We start from the raw sequence: 26,058 nt of genomic DNA on the forward strand, positions 1-26,058 counted from the left end.
TGCATGACACTTGCCAGTGTTTTGTATAACCTTCTTTGTCTTCATGGAGATTGTCAAGTATAACTAGCCTCAGAAAATTACATTGCATTACTAATTGACTCTCCTTCACAACAAAACAAAAGAAAGCAATAATGAAAGAAAAAAATCATAAAACAAGTCATTTTCTGACAGAACGCGGTTTTCAAAGTCATGATTCATTAAAAAAGATTTGATGGACTGGAAGTTTATGTTTAAAACTGCTACCAGAAGAAAGTCTAGCTACAATCCTATGTGTGATATATATGGCACAGCACAAGGTAAGTACAATCTAAATATAAAGCTTCAGTAAAAAGATTAAAACTGAAGTAATAGCACTGCTTTAGGAACTTGCAAAATTCAAGATTAGAAGACTGGAAAGTTCTATTTATATTTTTCATGTACCTGTAGAATATTGTCATTTCCTTCTTCAGTAATGTTTTTGTGAAAATTATCTCTACAAGTCTCCATTATATTCTTCTCCGTGATCACAATGTTTTTATCAATTTTGTCAAGGTTCCTTTCAGTCGGCATTACATTTCTGATACCTGCATCATGTGTTGAGTGCCTCTTTGCTTGCATTGTGTTGGATTGTTGGTCATCTGTTTGAGAAGAGTCTCTAGTATTATGTGTTATTTTCCTATTAGACAATACATTCTCATTCTGCGTTGTGTTTGGGGATATGTAGGACTTGTCTGTGGATCTGTCTGAAGCCATTAATACCTGCCGTTTGTAAGCATGCTTTGCATACCCACCAAAACTCTCCCTACAAACACATCAATAAAAATGTAAGAATTTAGTTCGAAATACTACATAATAATAATAACTGCAGAGAGAGAAGCTTGTCCAGGAATGAAAACATAAAAACAAGTAATGAAAACCTCTTCCCAAAAATTAAGCCTTCAGATGATAGGTCCATTGAACTTTTTTCAGACCTTTAGTCTATCAGGTAATATTAATGGTCACCCCTCTTAAAAAACGTATGCCCTTGTAATAAGTTTACCAACATTTTGCATTTCTCCAAGCACAGGAACTGGCTGTCCCAGGTGTGGGTCAAGTTAATTTTCACACCCGCTGTGTGAATGTGAGTTAAAGACAAGAATAGATATGTAGAAATAAGAATATGAAACCTAGGACTAAACGTGAAGTACTTGTATTTGGAACGTGGACTATGGATGTTTACTGCACTTGTTTACATTCCAGATACAAGTGTCTGTGCACACCAATATGATAAAGTTACAAAAAGCTAATTCAATGAAAACGTGCATGTATGAAGTTGTGTGATGATTCCACTGTACACTGAAGGTTGTCCTCAAATAAAGTTGCAGATAAGTCGCATCACTTTATAGAATGCTGGAATAAATCGTAGCCCATATTCTGAATCCCGAATCAACGTAGATCTAATCGAAAGATAAGCAAGAACATGAATTTTTCGCTCCTCAAATCTTCCCGCTGGAAAACAATTTATGCTACTGCCACAAAGTGGGTTTTATTTATCTTCTGAACTAAACAATATTAGCATTATATTCAATATCAATAATGCTTTAATGATGAACTTTCAAGTGACATATTACATGATATAAAATGCATTAAATTTTGCTTACAAAATTAGTCTTTTCTTTTGTGAAAAATGCAAATTTTGTAAATAACATTCGAAAGTAAAAAAGCACTTGCTTGTGTGAAGTAATATGATTTTAGTATACACAGTGTTTCTTTTTATTTTTATTGTTAGGCTATGCTTATTGGAATCTGTATTTTAGAAACTCTGCATTTTGATATTAACAGATGAAACATACAGGGATTTGCTTCATATATAAAATATAACATATGCTCGTATTTAAACGAGACCGAGATCTCAGCGGAATGTTTCAATATGGCGGACCATGGATTGTGAATATCAATAATTCAACAGTCGGTTGTAATTTACTTAAGTTATGAGGGCCTGTTAGAAAAATAGCCTTATTATGAGCAACGTACGTGTGGAGGCTATAGCTTCCTCCATAGTTCGAGAATATCTCAGTCGAAAGGTACATAGAATCACAGATTTACTTAAAATATAAAATCGTCCCATGGCGTCTAGGTAGGGAGGTCAGCTCAAAAAATGGACCACCTAGAAAACATTTTAAAACATGTTTTTTGGACAAAACTCAAAGAAAGAGGAATTTTGGTGCAAAAATTTTGGAAATCGGTTGAGCGGTTCAAAAGTTACATCAATTTTTGTACCTCGAAAAGCGACCCTTTTTCTGTTTTTAGCAAATAGTCCCTAAAAGAGGCATGTTTGAGGCCTTATATCTGAAAATGTGGTTATGATATGTATTGTCTGATTGTTGTAGGGTGCCAAGTTCCCCTTAAGCTTCAAAAAGAAACATTTACTTAGTTTAGGTGGGGACAGATAAAAAAAAAATTGGCAGCTGAACATGAGGAATTATTCGTTTGGACTTAGTTTTTTTGAGAAATGTGTCGGCACCCCTCTTTGCTAGACTACCACTTTTGAAGAACTTTATCTTAAAAAGTAATCACCCAATTTATCCAAATCTCCTTATTTTTACAGATCACAATGCATTTTCTTGAAAAAAAATTCCAGTTAGGGTTTAAGATCATTATTTTTTTAAATATTTTGATATCAAATACCCTGCGCAGCCCCTTTTTGAGACGAAATCGAAAATTTCAGAAAAAATGACTTTTTTGATGCAGAAAGCTCAAAAAAAATCTGGAATTTTTTTTATATGGTGTTTCTTGTTGATCTTTGTATGTTTTATCAGAAAATATGTAATATTTCCCCTAAAAATTTTTTTTGAAAGCAACAGCTCCAAAATACAGCTGCCAAAGAGGTATATTTTTAGCCCCGAAAAGACGAAAAATAACATTTTTTCAGGACAAAAAGATCTTCAACTACTCCCAGGTGGTAATAAAATGACAATTTATATAAGAATGCTTATTTCTACATACAAATGATCAAGTTTTAACTCAAAACAACAATTTTTTGCAACATTTAAGGTTGTTTTTCTACGTTTTGAAAATTTTGGATAAAACCTGAAATTTGTGTTTAATCATGAAATGCGAGAAGAATATAAACTATTGTATGGTGTATAAGGTATCATTTTAAAGATAGAAATATGTAGAATGCAACTAGCACATATTTGTACCTCTATCTATTAACAGCACCAAGTATTTCTATAAAAACCTAGCCCTACCCCAAAATCAAACATTCTCAGAAGGTGAACCCCCCCCCCCCCCCCCCCCCCCCCCCCCCCCCCCCCCCAATTTTTTTTTTTACTCCTACAAACAATATCATTTGAGAAAAAATGTTCCTGTTGATATTAGTTCACCTTTTATAAGCCTTAAGAGTTGAAACACGGTTATTCTTGTCTTTATAAGTTTATCCTTAAGATTAAGATAAAAGCACAAAAAATTGGTAAATCTGTCATTATCTAGCATAAGTTACTTTTAACATCAATGTTAAAATTTAACGGTCATAAAAATTGTTATCTAATTAATTCATTGATAGTATTGAAAAAAAAGTAAAAACAATCATCACATACTTATCAAACTGCAAATAAAAAAGTGTATTGGATTGTAAATAAAACTTATCACACTTACCAAAAATAAAATGAAATTCAGTATATCAGAGCGTGTAAAAAAACTAAAAAGAAAATAAATCAAAATAATTTTTTTTTTTAGAAAAAGATTTATTTAGATTAAAAATTAAATAAAATAAATCACAATTATTATTCTTCCTCTGAAAAATTTGACAACTTAAAAAGAAACCAAAATAAGGTAAAATAAAACTTAAATAAATAAAAGAGATTTTAAAAAGTGTCATAAATTAGCAAAACAATTAAAAATATAAAGAATTTCAACAAAATAAATAAAACAACTTTCTTTCACTTCAACAATACCCCCTTGCATTGATAAAGAAGGGCAGTTCTTACATTCAGAAGGAATTTAACAACCAAGATATAGACCAAAATCAACTTTCTGAGTTAAGAAGAATGGGCTAGTTGAGAGGGAGTATAATCATGATATTTTACAGAGAAAATTGTTTTCTTATCAAATGTTCATTCATTTATTTCATGGAAAATAATTTGTATTTGTGACTTAAAAGATTAAGAAAAGTAAAGTATGGTTCTGTGTTCAGAAAATGTTTTTGTTATACCCCCAAACATATTTTCTTAACCACAGCAACTATTCCCCACCCCCCCGCGTTTTTTCTTTTGTTCTAAAACATACTTTTATATAAATCCTAAAGAAAATCGAATGTTTCCTTTGATATTTAACATAAAAACCCCAAAATGTTCCGAATGGACATACTGATGTCCCATTGGTCAATTTTGTTTACCGGGTCGGGAGGATTTGCACCCGGCCTGCAGCAGCAGCAAAGTTCGATAACTCATACGAACAAAACATTGTGGCAAAAGTCATTCAAATATCCAATGATTTCCGCTGGCTGCTCTTGTTATTTTGTTGAAACCTTGGTTACCAATCGCTAGATGAAGGTCCAGGCTACCATAATCCGAGTGATCCCTGTTCGCGGCGAAGTGATATCACGGTAAAAAAACACTGTTTTGCAAATTTATATTTTTTACAGTGTGATCCCTATACTTTTTCAAAAGAGATCACTCAGTTTCAAAAACTAGACTATATTTCCTAAATTTTAAGCCATTAATGGTAAAAATTGGTCCAGTAATAGCCAGCGGATTTAATTCTGAACTTGGCACACTTGTTGACACATAAATCAACATGGCGGCCGAATTTTTGGAAACGACTTCACTTCGAACTCCATGCAATGGTAGGAATTTATATCTTATTACAAAATAATTACCAAAATAAGAAAATAGAAGTCTTAAACTTTATTTTGATATATTTCTATCCCCCAACTACGCTTATTTGATATTTTAATTTTAGTGTGAAAAACCCGAAAAAATGGGGTTTTTTGCTCCAACAGAACGTAATAAGCCTGTAAATGACCGTCGCCGACCTCCCTAGTCTAGGAACTCTAGGCAGTTGCCGGTCGAACAATTCGGCACTATTCAAGTTTCAGCTTATGTTTTTTTTCTCGGGTCGTGAATGATATCCGTTCTTATACAGAGCTCATGCTGTACTTTTATAGTGCCCTATTTTCTTTCTATCAGCAACTTTAATCGCTAGTAATTAACAGCCTGGGAACAAACTTTATAACCTGATTATGAATATATTATATATAACATTAATTTCCCAGCCTGATAAAGAAGGACTTTCACTTCAGCACCATTCCTCAAGATCCATAGGAAATCGGTCCTAAAATAAGAGGGGATCACCTATGCCTATTGGTATAAAATATAAACTTTATTACATCGAGTTCTACCAACTTTGATAATTCTTGTTGACCGTGATGGATGTACACTTATGTCACAACTTCATAACGGGAGAGACGTGAGAAAACATATTACCTTTGGTAGGACAGATGAAACTTGTACTTTTTTCACGTCCGAAAGGGGAATAAAATCATATGCTAATCACAATCAGTCTACCACCAGCACTTGTATCTAGAATGTTAAAAAACCAAAGTAAAAATGTGTCATCCATTAATAATGCTTTTATGGATTGTTTAATACAATTGCCTTCGACAAAATTAAGGTCTACAGATAAATAATATCACAGGCATTCATAAGGCTGCATTTTCAGGTTGGGTACCCCTTTGGAAAGTTGAGACAGTCACAGTTTTGAGATAACATTTTTAGTTACGAATAAATCTGCCCTGTTTAAAACAGCAAAATTTAAACACAGTTGATTTTTGTTATTCAATTCAGCTCAGTAGATGAATGTATGGATTATCATACTGAAGACCCAGATTCTATTTCTGTATGGGCATTCAGCAGGGAAAATGCTTTTCCAAGTTTTCTTATTACACCCACAAAAAAAAAAAAAAAAAACAACAATAATCCACAAGCTGCATTACACATGTGGTATTAATGTCTTAGGGAGAGAAAGATAGAATAGTGTTAAAAAAAAAAGTTGGTCAGTGTTGCTTGTGTATGTAGTCTTGGTGTCATTCAGCTGCCTCCATAATGTTACATGCTCCTTTCGCTCATTGATATAAAGCTGTAGGATTCAATACCTGTTGTAGCACTTGTCAGAAATATTTTTTCATTGTTCAGTCATTTAAAACTAGACTAGTTAATATACAGTACATTGTTTTGGATCTTATGTGAAATGATTCACATACCACTTACAGGGTTTTCCATAAGAGCTGGTCGCCGGCCAATTTAACCGGCTACTTTGATCATTTCGCCACCTACACCAATCCAGTTCCGTAATAATGTTCCGTACACGACTACTCGTACACAGCAGGCCACCCCCCACCTCGCCGCTTTGCGGCTCGGGTCGGCTGGCTTCGCCAGCCTCCTCCTTTCACTACACAAACTACTACTAACAAAATTATGGAAAACCATGCACTTATTTTTTTCTTTTTTTTTTCTATTGTTTGTAAACATATACATACTACCAAAATCATTACTATATTGAAGTATGTTGAATACTTATCAACATTGATGAACCAAATTTAATATACATTTATAGGCATATTTACAGTGGTGTTAATTTGTTGTCCAACAGCTGACTAAAACAGGTCAAACTTTCTGTAAAAATCTCATTTATCCTGATATTAGAATTCATTATACAGGTGATATAACACCAACACCCTCAATTGAAATTTGAGGTCAAATAAAAGTGTTTTTAAATCAAAAACATTTTTTGTTTCTTTCAACAGGGTTTAAAAGGAACTCTCCAGTCAATGGATGAGGAAATGCCGCGGTCAGATGGATGTATCAGTAACCGCCAGGCTTTGATGAAGGAGTTGCGTATCGAAAAATTAATGAAGAAAAACAAGGTATCAATGAATATGTGATGATATATTAAAAAGTTGAGTTTCTTTGTAAATATTATTTTTTTGTAACTCCACTGTCTGTCTGAAAAGTGACAGTGTTATAAAACATCAGAAGAGAGACCAAAGTTCCACCCAAATATTGTTATTTTTTTATCATTATTACATTTTGCTCTAATGTTCTGAATATTTCTTACCAATTTGCATTTGATAAGATGTTAATTTATGTGGGGATGATGCTACACAAGTCATAGAAAACTTTGTCATGGCAGGACAGATGAAGTTTCAACTGTCCATTGTCTGGAATATTCAAAAAAGGAAGTATTATGTTTTTAACTTTTGGTAAGATTTGAATGTCATCTATTAGAGTTCAGTGTGTACAAAATATGTTGTACAGGAGATGGTGGACCCCCTCCGGGCTATGATTGAAGTTATCACCAAGTACCTACTAGACAGAAACGATGGAAACCTTGACAGACCTATCAGCTCGAAGGATCGTCGACAACAAGATGATTGTAGTCCAGACACACAATACTCCCCAGGAACAGATAAACTGGACTTCAAGTTTTCTAGTGAGGCAATGGCTGCTGCTTCTTCAAAGAGGAAAACTGCAGGCTCTGCTGCAAGTAGTGCAGGTAATTATAATGCTTTCTGTCATCCCCAGCCATCCGGACAGGTTTCAAATAATTTATAATTCATGTATGTTATCTTCTTCAATTAAAGGAAAATGTAGCTCTGTCTAATATATAGAGACAAAGCCGTTTCTTCACACTCCTCACAACAGTGGCAAACTGGAGGATGATTCCTTAACATTTACTTAGGTAAACACTGCATTGATAAAGTATTTATGTATATCATCAAGCAACATTCCTGAAATGAATCTTGTTATACAAAAAAAGAAACATTTGGTGTCTTTGCAACAACCTCTGAAATGCTGTTTCAGGGATTTCATAGAAAGCACACTGATGGTTGTAGCCAGATATAGGTATAAATATTTACTGAAAATTAATTTTGTTACAGCCCCTACTAAGTCAGAGACAGGAGACCTTGTGATTGAAGACAATCTTGAGAGCGAAACTATTCTTGGTGATGGAAAATCTGGCGTCCTTGCCCAGGAGAGTCCTGAAATCACTCCCTCCACACAGAAGTCTCGTCCCCGCTCTTCTACTAAACACAGAGGTCTGTCTGGACCAGTCACTAGTAACCTAGATGTAAGTAAACTGGACATACTTATCTGCTTAATAAACACAATAGAATTTCCCAATGATCTGAAGAAGATCATTTTTGGTCTGGCTGTGCTGAATGTCTGAATATGAAAGATAGCTATTTAACACACATATATAGATCTGCTGACAGAACTTCCCAACTTGTCCTTTTCCTTAGTTTTTTGTTGGCTGAGTATTCATGTAGCCCTGACTAGTTTCTACTTTTTTCTTTTTGTTAAGTATGATTTCATGAGAGCTAGGATTAGTTAAGAGGATAATATATAGTTATGGTCTGTGAAGTGGACTTTAGACAGTTTCATCAGATCAGGTGATAAGGACTTGTCTTTTCTGATGACTTTCTGTCAATATACCATAGTAATGGTACTGTAGAAAATTCATGTGCATATGTTAATATACAGATCACATTGCATAATAATTATTTCACTTTCTGAGCATATTTTGTGTAAAACTTTGTTATCAGGACAGACGGAGGGGCCAGCGTCCAAGGCCAATGTCGGGTGTATCCAGAAAAGGAAGTGTTCCATCTTCAACTTCCAATGAAAAGGAAGTGTCCACAGTGATGGCCAGTAACAAAGAACCTTTGATGGTGACTCCTAAAACTGATCTGGAGAGTATAGATTCACTGATCTCACGACCATTAGAGCACAGAAAATCAATACAAAATGTTTTAGATGTTGATGCACCTGTGAAGACTGGGAAAATGAGCCGGCGTCAGAATTCTGTTGAGAAGGAAGAGCCCCATTATAGCGTGGATAAGTCAAGTATCAGTAAACAGCCTGCGTCCCGTGATACAGTGCAACAGAGGTATGTACAATACACACAAGGAAGCTCAGTACATGAAATTAACAGAGACTGTCACTCGGGGCTCACAGCCAATGTTTTAGAATTGTGGTGCTCACTGAAGAATTTCTGAAGCATTTTGATTTAATTTTTATTGTTTTCTTCATGTTGTCATGAAAATAATTCAATTCTGTTCTGCCTGAAGTTTTGATTGCTAATATCTCTGTTTTTGACCACTTGACTGTGAGTTGATACCTCTCAAAAGTTTTCCTCCTTAAAAGTTTAAATATTTTTTCTTTTGTTTTCTGGTAGGCCTTCCTCTTTTAAATCTACTTCAACAAAGGTTGGTGATGTGGAAATTGGAGATGTGGATGACCTTGACAATGAAGTTGCAAATCTTGACCTTGGACCCAGACTTCCTGTAGGGCGGCCAATCCAGAATCTTTTAGCAGCTCGACCTATATCACTACAGACAGCTGTGGTACGTCTTGTCAGCAATTTTTATTTGTATGCGTCCAACACTTTATGGGGTGGGGCAGATAGTGTTATCTACATTCATCCATCTTGTCCTGTTGCTTTGTGTCCCATTTCATCTTTTTGTATTTTGTTATAACTGCCATATGAGGCATCGTACGAAGATATGCTGTCTGTATTTTAAAAGGATTCAGGCCACTGACTGAGGAAAAATTATCTTCGTTTTCTTTATTACAAAAAATGCTTTATCAAAAATTATGAATCACTAGGTAGCATGAAACAATTTATTCAAAAATTTCAAATTGTATTTTCCTCACTATGGGTTTTTAGAGCACTGCATTTTTACCATAATTAAATAGGAGTGTTTGTTTTGATATGAGCAAGAAGAGGTATAGACCCATATGTGCAGAGTATGTAATCAGTATCAAGAATTGGGAAGAGAAATATTTCAGTTGATTCCAGTGTCCATGCCATTGTCTCCTCTTTGTTGATATTTATTTTACCTAATAACTTCAGTTCAGTTGTTTTAATTATAGAACCTGAAGACCATTATATTTGGCAGCGCCAACCAGAACTTCAATGATGAGTGGCGACATCAAAGCTTTACCTTTTGTGATCTTCCGAGTCTCAAGTTCGGCATTGTACAGAAAAAGGTAGAGATATTTATGATATTAAATGTAATATTTACTAACAGCTATCTCTCTAGCCTCAAGGTAGGCATTATACATAGAAAGGTGGAGATTTTAATGAGAATCATTCTACTAAGCCTCTATGACTTTCCTAGATTCAAATGGACCCTGTATTAATGTGATGTACCTCCATGTATGTTGTAAAGTGGACCCTGTATTGTTATACTGTATGTGTTTTGTAGTGTCAACCCTGAATAACTGTCCATTACGACTGTTGTAGGGTGGACTCTGTATTACTGTGTTGTATGAGTGTTTTAGGGTGGACCCTGTATTACTATGTTGTATGACTGTTGTAGGGTGAACCCTGTATTACTGTGTTGTGTGACTGTTGTAGGTTGGACCCTGTATTACTGTGTTGTATGACTGTTGTAGGGTGGACCCTGTATTACTGTGTTGTATGACTGTTGTAGGGTGGACCCTGTATTACTGTGTTGTATGAGTGTTGTAGGGTGGACCCTGTATTACTGTGTTGTATGACTGTTGTAGGGTGGACCCTGTATTACTGTGTTGTATGAGTGTTGTAGGGTGGACCCTGTATTACTGTGTTGTATGAGTGTTGTAGGGTGGACCCTGTATTACTGTGTTGTATGACTGTTGTAGGGTGGACCCTGTATTACTGTGTTGTATGACTGTTGTAGGGTGGACCCTGTATTACTGTGTTGTATGAGTGTTGTAGGGTGGACCCTGTATTACTGTGTTGTATGACTGTTGTAGGGTGGACCCTGTATTACTGTGTTGTATGAGTGTTGTAGGGTGGACCCTGTATTACTGTGTTGTATGACTGTTGTAGGGTGGACCCTGTACTACTGTGTTGTATGACTGTTGTAGGGTGGACCCTGTATTACTGTGTTGTATGAGTGTTGTAGGGTGGACCCTGTATTACTGTGTTGTATGACTGTTGTAGGGTGGACCCTGTATTACTGTGTTGTATGACTGTTGTAGGGTGGACCCTGTATTACTGTGTTGTATGACTGTTGTAGGGTGGACCCTGTATTACTGTGTTGTATGAGTGTTGTAGGGTGGACCCTGTATTACTGTGTTGTATGACTGTTGTAGGGTGGACCCTGTATTACTGTGTTGTATGAGTGTTGTAGGGTGGACCCTGTATTACTGTGTTGTATGACTGTTGTAGGGTGGACCCTGTATTACTGTGTTGTTTGATTGTTGTAGGGTGGACCCTGTATTACTGTGTTGTATGACTGTTGTAGGGTGGACCCTGTATTACTGTGTTGTATGAGTGTTGTAGGGTGGACCCTGTATTACTGTGTTGTATGACTGTTGTAGGGTGGACCCTGTACTACTGTGTTATATGACTGTTGTAGGGTGGACCCTGTATTACTGTGTTGTATGAGTGTTGTAGGGTGGACCCTGTATTACTGTGTTGTATGACTGTTGTAGGGTGGACCCTGTATTACTGTGTTGTATGACTGTTGTAGGGTGGACCCTGTATTACTGTGTTGTATGACTGTTGTAGGGTGGACCCTGTATTACTGTGTTGTATGAGTGTTGTAGGGTGGACCCTGTATTACTGTGTTGTATGACTGTTGTAGGGTGGACCCTGTATTACTGTGTTGTATGAGTGTTGTAGGGTGGACCCTGTATTACTGTGTTGTATGACTGTTGTAGGGTGGACCCTGTATTACTGTGTTGTTTGATTGTTGTAGGGTGGACCCTGTATTACTGTGTTGTATGACTGTTGCAGGGTTGAACATGTATTACTGTGTTGTATGACTGTTTTAGGGTGGACCTTGTGGTGTTCTGGCAGCGGTACAGGCTTGTGTTCTACAGGAGATGTTATTTGGTGATTCTCCTGTTCCCTCCAGTAGATTGTGAGTAAATCCTTATTTACATATGGTAGCAAAGTTTGTTGCCATATATCATCTTTCTATAGCTTAAAGTGCTTTATCACATAACTACCCCATTGTACAAGATTATTATTACACAATGTGATATATGACCAAGCTTAGTTGTGATTGGTGGAAAGTTTCTACTGTTTCCATTGTGATGTCATAACTTCATGGCACAATATGTATGATAGCGATATTGCCCAGAATTGTATCAGTCTAATGATGTGCTGTGATGTATTGGCAAAATTATCAAAGTTATGTGATAATCATAGTCAAACAACAATTTCCATTTTATTTAAGATTTATTTAGCTAGAACCTCTGTAAAATGAAAAATTCTAAGGCTTGTTTCATAAATTTGATCAGAATGAAAGCTCATGTAAGATCCTCTCTGTTTGTGATGTTAACAGCAGTGACCCCAGTATTGAGGAGCGCAGTGGTTGTTTGGCAACTGCTCTGGCACGGATCTTTTGGAGGGCTGGCGAGAATAGGACAGCCGTAGTAGTCCTGTAGGTGATCCACACTTTCTTTAATAGATTGAAATTGTTTTTCTGATACTTGACTAGTTGTAAGTTTATTTCCAATTGTTTTTTTTTGTCATGCTTTTTACATTGTTGTATCATACTTTTTCAGTCCATCAGGAAAGCCTCAATTCCAAGCAAGCAAAGGCAAATATAAACAAGATGATTTAACAGAAACGGTAAATATACTAGCTGTATGGAAACTAAGAATTGTGTAACTAGAAGCCCGCATCCTTTTATTGTTTATGTGTGGAAAGCCTTGAAGCCCCATCTTTTTATTGTTTATGTGTGGGAAGCCTAAATCTTGTGGAGATTAAGTCTGTTAGGTTCCAAAGAAAAAACTGCTTAAAGGATCCTGTTAGTATATGATATACAATAAATTTTCCTTTTTGCTGTTGCTTTCTCTGGACCATCACCCCTATAAATATATATATATTATCATAGTGAGGAGTGGTAACTTTAATATGAGGCCTATGACTTCTTACTTGCTGACTACTTGTAGGAAAAATGTCCCTTTGTGATTTTCTCTCTACCTAGATTACAGCCCCTACAATTTCTTACTTTAGGTCTCTATACTTTACAGCCATACAATACATTTTGTATATATCTTGGCATGAGTTCTTGCCGATTCATGTTAGCAGTTGTTACCTATTGCCATTGCCTTTTGTCTGTTGTCATGCATTGTTTGTTAAAGTTTCTTCTCAAGACTCTTGGTCGATTTAAACCAAATGTAGTCACAGCATTAAAACATTAAGAGGCTTCAGAATCTTATTTTCTGAGACGCATACCAGGTACTTGAATTATGTACTTCATTACATTATTGTAATGTCAAAGATTAGCTCTAGTATACTAACAAAATTAGTGGTCCGTGAATGAAGTTTAAGCTTCCAAGGGATGGGGTAGTTTTCCAACCTTGTCTGCACTTATGTTTGTACATTTTGCTTGGGTTCACAGACAAGATTTCATTATGAACTAAGTCAACACCCGATAGGTATAATCTACACTTGTTTTCTTTCTTACAGTTGATGATAAACCACTTTAAAACACATTCAGACCTGAAGAATTTCATAATCCAAAATTTGAGTCAGGTTAGTATTGTAAAAGTGGATGTACATTTGCTGGTATAGTTTTCGAAACTAGCAATCATCAAAACAATGATAATTCAATGTATACTGCTAAAATAAACTGATCAGTGTGCAAAAAAGTCTAGAAATTAAGAAAATAAATCTGTATCAGTAAAATTGTCATCCGAAGGAAAACACGGGTCATCAATAGTATTTGATTTAGCTTTTATTGTAAATCTACCATAATATAGTAAACAGATTGGAATCTGATCATTACTTTGTTGACAGTTTGAGTTGGACGGCACCAGTGGAGTAATCCTGGCTCTATATTCCTGTATTATGTCCCGCTTCATGGATTTGTAAGTGTCCTCAGTGTTAAAAGTATATATCATTGCTGAGTCAATATCATTCATCCTATTGCTGTTTTATTATAGTCCTTTTATGTTTGGTTTGTGAAGAAATGATCCTCATAAGCTTCACTGACAAACCAAGGCCAGCTGTCTACCCCAAGTTATAAAATCTGTAATCTCTAGGTGGATATCCTTGTTTAGATTTTTAGGTCATCTGACCCGAAGGGTCCGATGACCTATAGTCATCATGCTTCGTCCGTCGTCGTCCGCCGTGCGCCGTGCGCCGTCCGCCGTGCGCCGTCCGCCGTGCGCCGTCCGTAAACTTTTCATTCAAACGACTTCTTCTCAAATACTAGAAGGTCTAGGGGGCTAATACTTGGCACAGAGGATACTGGCATGGAGCTCTACCAAGTTTGTTCAAATGAATGACCTTGACCCACTTTAAAGGTCACAGGGGTCAAATATGTTAAAATCTTTAAACAACTTCTTCTCATTAACCAAAAGGCTCAGAGTGTAGATATTGGGCCTGTGACATGCTGGGATGAAGGACTACCAAGTTTGTTCAAATGAATGACCTTGACCCACTTTAAAGGTCACAGGGGTCAAATATGTTAAAATCTTTAAACAACTTCTTCTCAATAACCAAAAGGCTCAGATTGCTGATATTGTGCCTGTGGCATGCTGGGATGAAGGGCTATCAAGTTTGTTTAAATGAATGACCTTGAACAACTTTCAAGGTCACAGGGGTCAAATATGTCAAAATCTTTAAATAACTTCTTCTCAAATACTAGAAGGCCTAGGGGGCTAATACTTGGCCCATAGCATGCTGGCATGGAGCCCTACAAAGTTTGTTCAAATGAATGACCTTGGCCCACTTTCAAGGTCACAGGGGTCAAATATGTTAAAATATACAAAGGACTTCATCTCAATAAGCAAAAGTCTATGAGTGCTGATATTGGGTCTGTAGCATGCTGGGAGGAAAGGCTACCAAGTTTATTCAAATGAATGACCTCAACCCACTTTCAAGGTCACAGGGGTCAAATATGTCAAAATCTTTAAACAACTTCTTCTCATTAACCAAAAGGCTCAGAGTGTAGATATTGGGCCTGTGATATGCTGGGATGAAGGACTACCAAGTTTGTTCAAATGAATGACCTTGACCCACTTTAAAGGTCACAGGGGTCAAATATGTTAAAATCTTTTAACAACTTCTTCTCAATAACCAAAAGGCTCAGATTGCTGATATTGTGCCTGTGGCATGCTGGGATGAAGGGCTATCAAGTTTCTTTAAATGAATGACCTTGAACAACTTTCAAGGTCACAGGGGTCAAATATGTCAAAATCTTTAAATAACTTCTTCTCAAATACTAGAAGGCCTAGGGGGCTAATACTTGGCCCATAGCATGCTGGCATGGAGCCCTACAAAGTTTGTTCAAATGAATGACCTTGGCCCACTTTCAAGGTCACAGGGGTCAAATATGTTAAAATATACAAAGGACTTCATCTCAATAAGCAAAAGTCTATGAGTGCCGATATTGGGTCTGTAGCATGCTGGGAGGAAAGGCTACCAAGTTTATTTAAATGAATGACCTTGAACAACTTTCAAGGTCGCAGGGGTCAAATATGTCAAAATCTTTAAATAACTTCTTCTCAAATACTAGAAGGCCTAGGGGGCTAATACTTGGCCCATAGCATGCTGGCATGGAGCCCTACAAAGTTTGTTCAAATGAATGACCTTGGCCCACTTTCAAGGTCACAGGGGTCAAATATGTTAAAATATACAAAGGACTTCATCTCAATAAGCAAAAGTCTATGAGTGCCGATATTGGGTCTGTAGCATGCTGGGAGGAAAGGCTACCAAGTTTATTCAAATGAATGACCTCAACCCACTTTCAAGGTCACAGGGGTCAAATATGTTAAAATATACAAACGACTTCTTCTCAACAAGCAAAAGTCCATGAGTGCTGATATTGGGCCTGTAAGATGCTTGGAGGAGAGGCTACCAAGTTTGTTCAAATGAATGACCTCAACCCACTTTCTAGGTTTGGCTTGTTTTTTGTCAGATGACCGTTAAGGCCCATGGGCCTCTTGTTATTTTTAAACCCCATAACCTCTTGCGATTGTAGTAATGTTATGATCATGAAGAAACCACCAAGCTGATTAAATAAAACAGATGTTATACAAGTCTTTATTTTATTTTTTACAGAGTGAGAAGTGATATGGATGAACCCACAGGTAAACTGATGGGGGCCCATGGATACTGTACTCAGGTAAGTAACACAGGATACTGTACTTAGTAATGTTAGGTAAACTGATGGGGGCCCATGGATACTGTACTCGGGTAAGTAACACAGGATACTGTACTTAGTAAAGTTAGGTAAATTAAAGGGGGGCCCATGTATACTTTACTTTCGACAAGTAACACAGGATACTGTACTTAGTATTGTTAGGTAAACTGATTGGGGCCTATGGATACTGTACTCAGGTAAGTAACACAGATACTGTACTTAGTAATGTTAGGTAAACTGATGGGGGCCCATGGGTACTGTACTCAGGTAAGTAACACAGGATACTGTACTTAGTAATGTAATGAGGGAAACTTGCTTATAAATAAATATTACCGTAATATTCCAAGTACATACACTGTGTATAAAGACAGAAGAACAATACACATTATGGAGAACAACAGTATTCATTTGTACCAGGAGGATCATATTTGGTTGGAATTTTATCTTAATCACCTTCATGGCTTTGTAATGTGTAATTTCCTGTAGTATTATTCCTTCAGGTAAGAACAGGTGAACAATTAAAGTGGAGAAAAATGTCTCTGTATCGGCTTAGAATATTTCTCGTAAGTTTGATAGAGATTATATTTTACTGGTGAAGAGCACTTGAAAAAGGTTTCTAAATATAAAAATGTAAAGTAGTTTGAAACAAGAATTCTTCTGTCAATTACATGTAGTGAAATAGTTGGTAAGTAAAGTACTTTTATCCTGCAGTAAGGGGCCAACATGTTCAGTGTGTGGACATTTATTGGATATAATGTTGTTAGTAATCAATATCAGCATACAAATTAAGACTTTTAACTCTGCTTTACCAAATATGGTACACTAAACGGTCATGTTTGTCTATATGGTGGTGTTGACAGGACATGGTGAACCTGATACTGACAGGAAGGGCTGTGTCTAATGTGTTCAATGATGTTGTGGAGCTGGAATCTGGCGATGGTACACCTGGTACCATCCTAAAGGGCCCAAATACTCGCGCAGATACTGGTCTCCTGTCCCTGTTTGAACACTACAGATCCTGTCAGGCATGTATTTACCACAGTATAATAAAATAAGATACATTATGAAAGACTGCTTGAAACACTTACATACATTATGATAAACTGCCTGAGACACTTACATACATTATGGTACACTGCCTGAGACACTTACATACATTATGATAAACTGCCTGAGACACTTACATACATTATGGTACACTGCCTGAGACACTTACATACATTATGATAAACTGCCTGAGACACTTACATACATTATGATAAACTGCCTGAGACATTTACATACATTATGGTTATCTGATTGAGATACTTACATACTTTATGGTTATCTGATTGAGACACTTACATACATTATGATAAACTGCCTGAGACACTTACATACATTATGGTACACTGCCTGAGACACTTACATACATTATGGTTATCTGATTGAGACACTTACATACATTATGATAAACTGCCTGAGACACTTACATACATTATGGTACACTGCCTGAGACACTTACATACATTATGATAAACTGCCTGAGACACTTACATACATTATGATACACTGCCTGAGACACTTACATACATTATGGTACACTGCCTGAGACACTTACATACATTATGATAAACTGCCTGAGACACTTACATACATTATTGTTATCTGATTGAGATACTTACATACTTTATGGTTATCTGATTGAGACTCTTACATACATTATGATACACTGCCTGAGACACTTACATACATTATGGTACACTACCTGAGACACCAACATACATTGATGCACCTCCTCAGGCACCTACATACATTATGATATACTGCCTTTCTCTCGGTAAGATTTAATCTGATTCTTCATAGCAGACAAGAATTTATTTTAAGACACCATATTTACCTGACTTTGTGTTGTTTAGTAAGATTTTGTTGTGTTCTATTTTGACAGGTGGGGACATATCTAAAGACACCACGATTTCCTATATGGGTGATATGTAGTGAGAGTCACTTCAGTGTGCTCTTTTCTTTGAATAAAGAGTTGGTCAGTAACTGGAAGGCAGAGCGAAGGTTTGACCTCTTCTACTATGATGGCCTAGCCAGACAGCAGGAACTCATCAAGCTGACCATTGGTCAGTATTATACAATAACCTTTTGGTTATATGTTGGTTAAAATCATACACTCAACACTAATCCTGCAGTAAAGAGAGGGATGGGTGTAAGAGTGGTGTCTAAATAGAAACTAGGACTTCTGTCTACAGTCTGTAGGAATAGGTAGTCTACAGTCTGTAGGAATAGGTAGTCTACAGTCTGTAGGAACAGGAAGTCTACAGTCTGTAGGAACAGGAAGTCTACAGTCTGTAGGAACAGGAAGTCTACAGTCTGTAGGAATAGGAAGTCTGCAGTCTGTAGGAATAGGTAGTCTGCAGTCTGTAGGAATAGGTAGTCTACAGTCTGTAGCAATAGGAAGTCTACAGTCTGTAGGAATAGGAAGTCTGCAGTCTGTAGGAATAGGAAGTCTACCCTCTGTAGGAATAGGAAGTCTACAGTCTGTAGGAATAGGAAGTCTACAGTCTGTAGGAATAGGAAGTCTGCAGTCTGTAGGAATAGGAAGTCTACCCTCTGTAGGAAGTCTACAGTCTGTAGGAATAGGAAGTCTTCAGTCTGTAGGAATAGGAAGTCTGCAGTCTGTAGGAATAGGAAGTCTACCCTCTGTAGGAATAGGAAGTCTACCGTCTGTAGGAATAGGAAGTCTATAGTCTGTAGGAATAGGAAGTCTGCAGTCTGTAGGAATAGGAAGTCTGCAGTCTGTAGGAATAGGAAGTCTACAGTCTGTAGGAATAGGAAGTCTGCAGTCTGTAGGAATAGGAAGTCTACCCTCTGTAGGAATAGGAAGTCTACAGTCTGTAGGAATAGGAAGTCTACCCTCTGTAGGAATAGGAAGTCTGCAGTCTGTAGGAATAGGAAGTCTACCCTCTGTAGGAATAGGAAGTCTACAGTCTGTAGGAATAGGAAGTCTGCAGTCTGTAGGAATAGGAAGTCTACAGTCTGTAGGAATAGGAAGTCTGCAGTCTGTAGGAATAGGAAGTCTACCCTCTGTAGGAATAGGAAGTCTGCAGTCTGTAGGAATAGGAAGTCTACCCTCTGTAGGAATAGGAAGTCTGCAGTCTGTAGGAATAGGAAGTCTACCCTCTGTAGGAATAGGAAGTCTACAGTCTGTAGGAATAGGAAGTCTACCCTCTGTAGGAATAGGAAGTCTACAGTCTGTAGGAATAGGAAGTCTGCAGTCTGTAGGAATAGGAAGTCTACCCTCTGTAGGAATAGGAAGTCTACAGTCTGTAGGAATAGGAAGTCTACCCTCTGTAGGAATAGGAAGTCTACAGTCTGTAGGAATAGGAAGTCTGCAGTCTGTAGGAATAGGAAGTCTACTGTCTGTAGGAATAGGTAGTCTGCAGTCTGTAGGAATAGGAAGTCTACAGTCTGTAGGAATAGGAAGTCTACAGTCTGTAGGAATAGGAAGTCTGCAGTCTGTAGGAATAGGAAGTCTACAGTCTGTAGGAATAGGAAGTCTGCAGTCTGTAGGAATAGGAAGTCTACCCTCTGTAGGAATAGGAAGTCTACCCTCTGTAGGAATAGGAAGTCTGCAGTCTGTAGGAATAGGAAGTCTACAGTCTGTAGGAATAGGAAGTCTGCAGTCTGTAGGAATAGGAAGTCTGCAGTCTGTAGGAATAGGAAGTCTACAGTCTGTAGGAATAGGAAGTCTACAGTCTGTAGGAATAGGAAGTCTACAGTCTGTAGGAATAGGAAGTCTGCAGTCTGTAGGAATAGGAAGTCTACCCTCTGTAGGAATAGGAAGTCTGCAGTCTGTAGGAATAGGAAGTCTACAGTCTGTAGGAATAGGAAGTCTGCAGTCTGTAGGAATAGGAAGTCTGCAGTCTGTAGGAATAGGAAGTTTACAGTCTGTAGGAATAGGAAGTCTGCAGTCTGTAGGAATAGGAAGTCTACCCTCTGTAGGAATAGGAAGTCTGCAGTCTGTAGGAATAGGAAGTCTACAGTCTGTAGGAATAGGAAGTCTGCAGTCTGTAGGAATAGGAAGTCTGCAGTCTGTAGGAATAGGAAGTCTACCCTCTGTAGGAATAGGAAGTCTGCAGTCTGTAGGAATAGGAAGTCTACAGTCTGTAGGAATAGGAAGTCTGCAGTCTGTAGGAATAGGAAGTCTACCCTCTGTAGGAATAGGAAGTCTGCAGTCTGTAGGAATAGGAAGTCTGCAGTCTGTAGGAATAGGAAGTCTGCAGTCTGTAGGAATAGGAAGTCTACAGTCTGTAGGAATAGGAAGTCTACAGTCTGTAGGAATAGGAAGTCTGCAGTCTGTAGGAAGAGGAAGTCTGCAGTCTTTAGGAATAGGAAGTCTACAGTCTGTAGGAATAGGAAGTCTACCCTCTGTAGGAATAGGAAGTGAGAGTTTAGATATAAATCAGAACATCTGTCTACTGTCTGAAGAGATAGGTAAGGTAGTGAGAGTTAAGATATAAATCAGAACATCTGTCTACTGTCTGAAGAGATAGGTAAGGTAGTGAGAGTTAAGATATAAATCAGAACATCTGTCTACTGTCTATGGTGATGAAACATGGTAACTATGTAAATCTGTTTATTACAGACACAACAATAAAATATGAAGGTGGAGAAGAAGAATTAGTACCTCCACTGGAACATTGTATCAGAACCAAGTAAGTCTTTCTAGTATGACAATGACTATCATATTCTGGCTTTTAGAAAAAGGTTTTTTTCTTTCTGTAACATTGATTCTTACCTCTCCACTGATAGACCACATCAGGTCTGATTTAAGTCTTTCGCATCCTAATACAATTACCCTGATAAAGATTTTTTGAACCTTTGTTTCACCAGTCTAATGCTTTACCTATCACAGATTCTTCCTTGTTCAAAGAATCAGAAGGAACAATTCTACCAGAACTGTATTAATAGGCTATTGATCGGATGGCACAGTGGTAACACACTCAAATGTCACCTAGCCTCCGGGGTTCTATTCCCGGAATGGATGTGAAAAGATATGGGGTCACCTGCCTCACCACATTGGTTTTCCCTGGTTACTCTGGTTTCCATCTTCATTAAAGACCCCTGCACGTTTCCATCTGAGCCAATAAGAGTGATCATTATAAGCTGATAGCTTGTTTTGCAAATGTTGTAAAAAAATAAAGTTTGTATTTACTAGGACAAATATTGTACAGGCAGTGTAATTCTGAATTATATCCTTCTTACAGGTGGAAAGGTGCTGTTGTTGACTGGAATGGAACAGAGCCACTGTTATGACAAGGGACGTCTCATCAAATATACAGTTAAAACCAAAAAATTTCTACACCACTACTTACCATATATAAGAAGGACGTATCCATATTATTACAAAGTGATAAAACTTGTAGTACATCTTGCTGGAGGTCCTCTACATTAACTTCCCAAATAAAATCTAACTGACCATGATACCGGGTTCTGTATACGTAAAGAGGATAAAGCTTAAGACTATACTATTTTATGTACAACACTGGTGACTCAAAATGCTTTAAAACTGTACAGGCTATATATCAGGTGATGTAGGTAGTCACTAAACATTAGTTAGACATAGAACCCTGTATGTCATACAGTGCAGTTGTCAGACTCGTCAATCTCTGTGTCATACAGCACAGTCATCAGAAATTGAAAGCTGTGTGTCACACAACACAGTCATCAGAAATTGAAAGCTGTGTGTCATACAACACAGTCATCAGAAATTGAAAGTTGTGTGTCATACAACACAGTCATCAGAAATTGAAAGCTGTGTGTCATACAAAACAGTTGTATTGAACCTGAACACTGTGTATCAAAGAAAACAGTCATAATTGAACCTGAACACTGTGTTGTTCAAAACAGATAGTTGAACTAGAACCATGTGTTTCATACAATATAGTCATCTTTAAATCAGAACCCTGTGTATTGTACAAAACAACGATAATTGAACCAGAACCATGTGTGTCATACAAAACAATCATCACAGAATCAGAAGGCTGCATGTTGTACACAACAGAGGTCATTGAACCAGAACCATGTGTGTCATACAAAACAGTCTTCACTGAATCAGAAGGCTGGATGTTGTACACAACAGAGGTCATTGAACCAGAACCATGTGTGTCATACAAAACAGTCTTCACTGAATCAGAAGGCTGCATGTTGTACACAACAGAGGTCATTGAACCAGAACCATGTGTGTCATACAAAACAGTCTTCACTGAATCAGAAGGCTGCATGTTGTACACAACAGAGGTCATTGAACCAGAACCATGTGTGTCATACAAAACAGTCTTCACTGAATCAGAAGGCTGGATGTTGTACACAACAAAGGTCATTGAACCAGATCTTGTGTATCATACAAAACAGTCATTGAATCAGAATACTGCATGTCATAAAATACAGTGGCTAATGAACCAGGACCTTGTGTTCCACATGAAAAATTAAGTCATTAATACAGACCCTGTGTGTCCTGAAAACAGAACGCTGTTAGAACCAAAAAAAACTAGAATATTTGTGTTACATTTACAAAGGAAAACTGTAACAAATCTTATGTATCACACTGCATTGTTAAGCACTGACAAAATAACCAGATGACCTTGACTTGAAGCAGTTTAATCATCAGAGAATCACTAGAAAGTTGTTGGTGAAGGTCCATAGTATAGCAAGCAATTGATGCCTTTATTTGATAATTTAAAACCAAGTAATGACTTGATACAGTGAATAACGAGAAATTAAGGATAAGAACTCTGATATTAGTGCCAATAGACCGTGCTGCTGTGGTACCGTGACTATTTTAGTCCTTCAAGTAAAATTTACTGATATCAAATATGAAATTGAATATTCCATCATTATCAAAAATAAAACTTAACCTGATGAGAGTTGACACATTTACTGCAAAGAAATAAGACTGTAAACAAGTTTTATTTAAGGGTTGAATTATACCTTATTATTATATTCAAATTTAGCCTTGACCTTGCATCACTAAATTATGAAACGTTTTGAACCATTGCCAATACATCAAAACGTGTATAAGTAGTAAGATTGAATTTAGTGGTTGATATTCCTGGAAAAATAATTTAGAATTTTTTTAAAGTAATTTAAAGGTAATTTTTTATGTATACTAAGAAATTCCTTAAAAACCGGTACTGTCATGGTATGATGAGATCATTTAAAATAAACTAAGAATATTTGTTTGGAGGGCATTCTTTGAGTTTATGTGATACAGGAACCTGACAAGTGAAAAACTTCACCCCAAGTTAAAAGGCTTCTGTTAACCATAGCAACAGGTTCTCAAGAAAGTGACTTAATAGACTTTACATATGAACAACTGTATAACAGAAAATGTTTGTGAATACTTTCCTCAGTGGCTTGAGCCCGGTGAATCGTTTCAATGACAAACACTTTCATGGATATCGTACACCAGTATATATGCACAAAATTACTTCATCAGAAGTGTTTTTTGTTGCATATGATTTTCTTGATTTGTTTATAGCCACAAAAAGACAAACTTCTACTGAACATACATCTTATGTTATACAGTACTTACTATATGCCTTTCCACTGATTAATGTGTTCATGTTTGTATTATTGATAAGTATGTAAGTAATGATGTGGGATTATAGATCTGATACATTGGTTAAAAATGTAGTCTCTTCCATTGCTTGCATAGGCTATACAGTTATATATTTATTAATATTTTACTTAAATTTATTTATTGCTTTTAAGAGCTAAGTGTTGCCAATGTTTACCTTATATACAAGCTACATTTTGACTCCCTGTTTTTATGGTTGACCTTGAAGGTCATGTCATGAGGTGTACATGGATGCCAAATAAATAATACATGCATCACAATATATACTCTCCAAACCAGAGTGCCGTCCAACCTAACTCAGAGTATACTGATGAAATAATCTTTGTCATTACTGACTCAGGATTGTGTTATTTGTGATTGTATTTCTGTTGTGTTTCTAAAATTTTAGTTTGTTTTATCATGCATCATTTCAGCTCTTGAAAACCATTTATGTGTGATGTCATCAAATACTGCATATCATTGAGTGTGTTATGTCATCAGATATTATTTATCACCGAGTGTGTTATGTCATCAAATGTTGTAGATTATTGAGTGTGTGATGTCATTAGATATTGTTTATCATTGAGTGTGTGATGTCATCAAATATTGTATATCACAGAATAAGTGATGTCATCAGATCTTGTTCATTACTGAGTGTGTGATGTCATCAGATATTGTGTATCACTGAGTGTGTGATGTCATGAGATATTGTATTTCACTGTGTGTGGGATATCATCAGATATTTTATATTACTGAGAGTGTGATTTCATCAGATATTGTTTATCACCGAGTGTGTGATGTCATCAAATATTGTATATCACAGAATAAGTGATGTAATCAGATATTGTTTATCACTGAGTGTGTGATGTCATCAAATGTTGTAGATTATTGAGTGTGTGATGTCATTAGATATTGTTTATCATTGAGTGTGTGATGTCATCAAATATTGTATATCACAGAATAAGTGATGTAATCAGATATTGTTTATCATTGAGTGTGTGATGTAATGAGATATTGTGCATCACTGTGTGTGGGATGTAATGAGATATTGTGCATCACTGTGTGTGTGATGTTATGAGATATTGTGCATCACTGTGTGTGGGGTGTAATGAGATATTGTGCATCACTGAGTGTGTGATGTAATGAGATATTGTGCATCACTGAGTGTGTGATGTAATGAGATATTGTGCATCACTGTGTGTGGGATGTAATGAGATATTGTGCATCACTGTGTGTGTGATGTAATGAGATATTGTGCATCACTGTGTGTGGGATGTAATGAGATATTGTGCATCACTGTGTGTGTGATGTTATGAGATATTGTGCATCACTGTGTGTGGGGTGTAATGAGATATTGTGCATCACTGAGTGTGTGATGTAATGAGATATTGTGCATCACTGAGTGTGTGATGTAATGAGATATTGTGCATCACTGTGTGTGGGATGTAATGAGATATTGTGCATCACTGTGTGTGTGATGTAATGAGATATTGTGCATCACTGAGTGTGTGATGTAATGAGATATTGTGCATCACTGTGTGTGGGATGTAATGAGATATTGTGCATCACTGAGTGTGGGATGTAATGAGATATTGTGCATCACTGTGTGTGGGATGTAATGAGATATTATGCATCACTGTGTGTGGGATGTAATGAGATATTGTGCATCACTGTGTGTGGGATGTCATCAGAGAGGGTAATTTCATCAGATATCTGAAGAAACAGTGTATTGATATTCCGTATATGTTTAATATAAACTGTATTTGAATGAAATAAAAATAACATTGATTTATGATGAATAATGTGACTAGTTATCATGTGTGATGACCAGTCATCAATTCATTGAGTTTTATCTAAATCAGATTATCTTCCTTGTGACTTTGAATTATGTCAGAAAATGTTTTGAAAATGTAATACTGCTAAATATGTTAGAATATTTTAAAGCTTAATGTGTATGATTACATTTCAAATATGTTAAATTTGTGAAAATTTTACTTCAAATTGTTTATGATGAACATTCTTGTCCCATTAATACTTTTTATGAATGTCTGTTTAGGATAAGTATTGCCATGGTTACAAGTCATAATTCAATATATAGCATATAGTCAATACCTTACATGTGTATGGTTATATATATCTATAAAACCTTACATAGGTCTGTTACAAGGATATGGCTATCTCTCAACCAAAGTTTGAGTTTAGCTGGTCAGCTTCAGACTTGCCAAGTGCTGGCCAGCCAAACTCACATACAAGGACTGAGATATCTCTGTACACCAAACAGACCTAGGTTTAATTATTTTTCTCACGCCATTGCAAATAAAATTGTAATTTGTTGAAA

General features: G+C 36.6%; 1 protein-coding gene across 1 annotated transcript; it reads left to right on the top strand.

Annotated features, from left to right (window-relative positions):
- Window positions 1–1,940: 1,940 nt before the first annotated feature.
- Window positions 1,941–26,058, top strand: LOC132565451 (probable ubiquitin carboxyl-terminal hydrolase MINDY-4). The gene is made up of 17 exons (XM_060230090.1): window positions 1,941–2,042; window positions 6,764–6,883; window positions 7,275–7,512; window positions 7,898–8,088; window positions 8,564–8,907; window positions 9,196–9,364; window positions 9,894–10,010; window positions 11,787–11,875; window positions 12,302–12,400; window positions 12,525–12,591; window positions 13,435–13,500; window positions 13,765–13,835; window positions 16,033–16,096; window positions 16,975–17,139; window positions 18,042–18,222; window positions 20,748–20,817; window positions 21,370–26,058. Exons 1-17 carry the CDS (start codon window positions 1,980–1,982, stop codon window positions 21,416–21,418), a joined length of 2,163 nt encoding a protein of 720 aa, XP_060086073.1. The 5' UTR covers window positions 1,941–1,979; the 3' UTR covers window positions 21,419–26,058.

The sequence above is a fragment of the Ylistrum balloti genome, unplaced genomic scaffold, assembly GCF_031769215.1.
Source record: "Ylistrum balloti isolate Yb309-2 unplaced genomic scaffold, AGI_CSIRO_Ybal_v1 Utg369724, whole genome shotgun sequence".
Taxonomy (NCBI): Eukaryota; Metazoa; Mollusca; class Bivalvia; order Pectinida; family Pectinidae; genus Ylistrum; species Ylistrum balloti.

Bases quoted from the DNA above. Each gene is read 5' to 3' on its own strand.
- LOC132565451 (XM_060230090.1), top strand. From the start codon at position 1,980: ATGAGCAACGTACGTGTGGAGGCTATAGCTTCCTCCATAGTTCGAGAA. The intron at 9,365-9,893 runs GTACGTCTTGTC...TTTTAATTATAG, and splicing joins TATCACTACAGACAGCTGTG to AACCTGAAGACCATTATATT. The intron at 17,140-18,041 runs GCATGTATTTAC...CTATTTTGACAG, and splicing joins AACACTACAGATCCTGTCAG to GTGGGGACATATCTAAAGAC.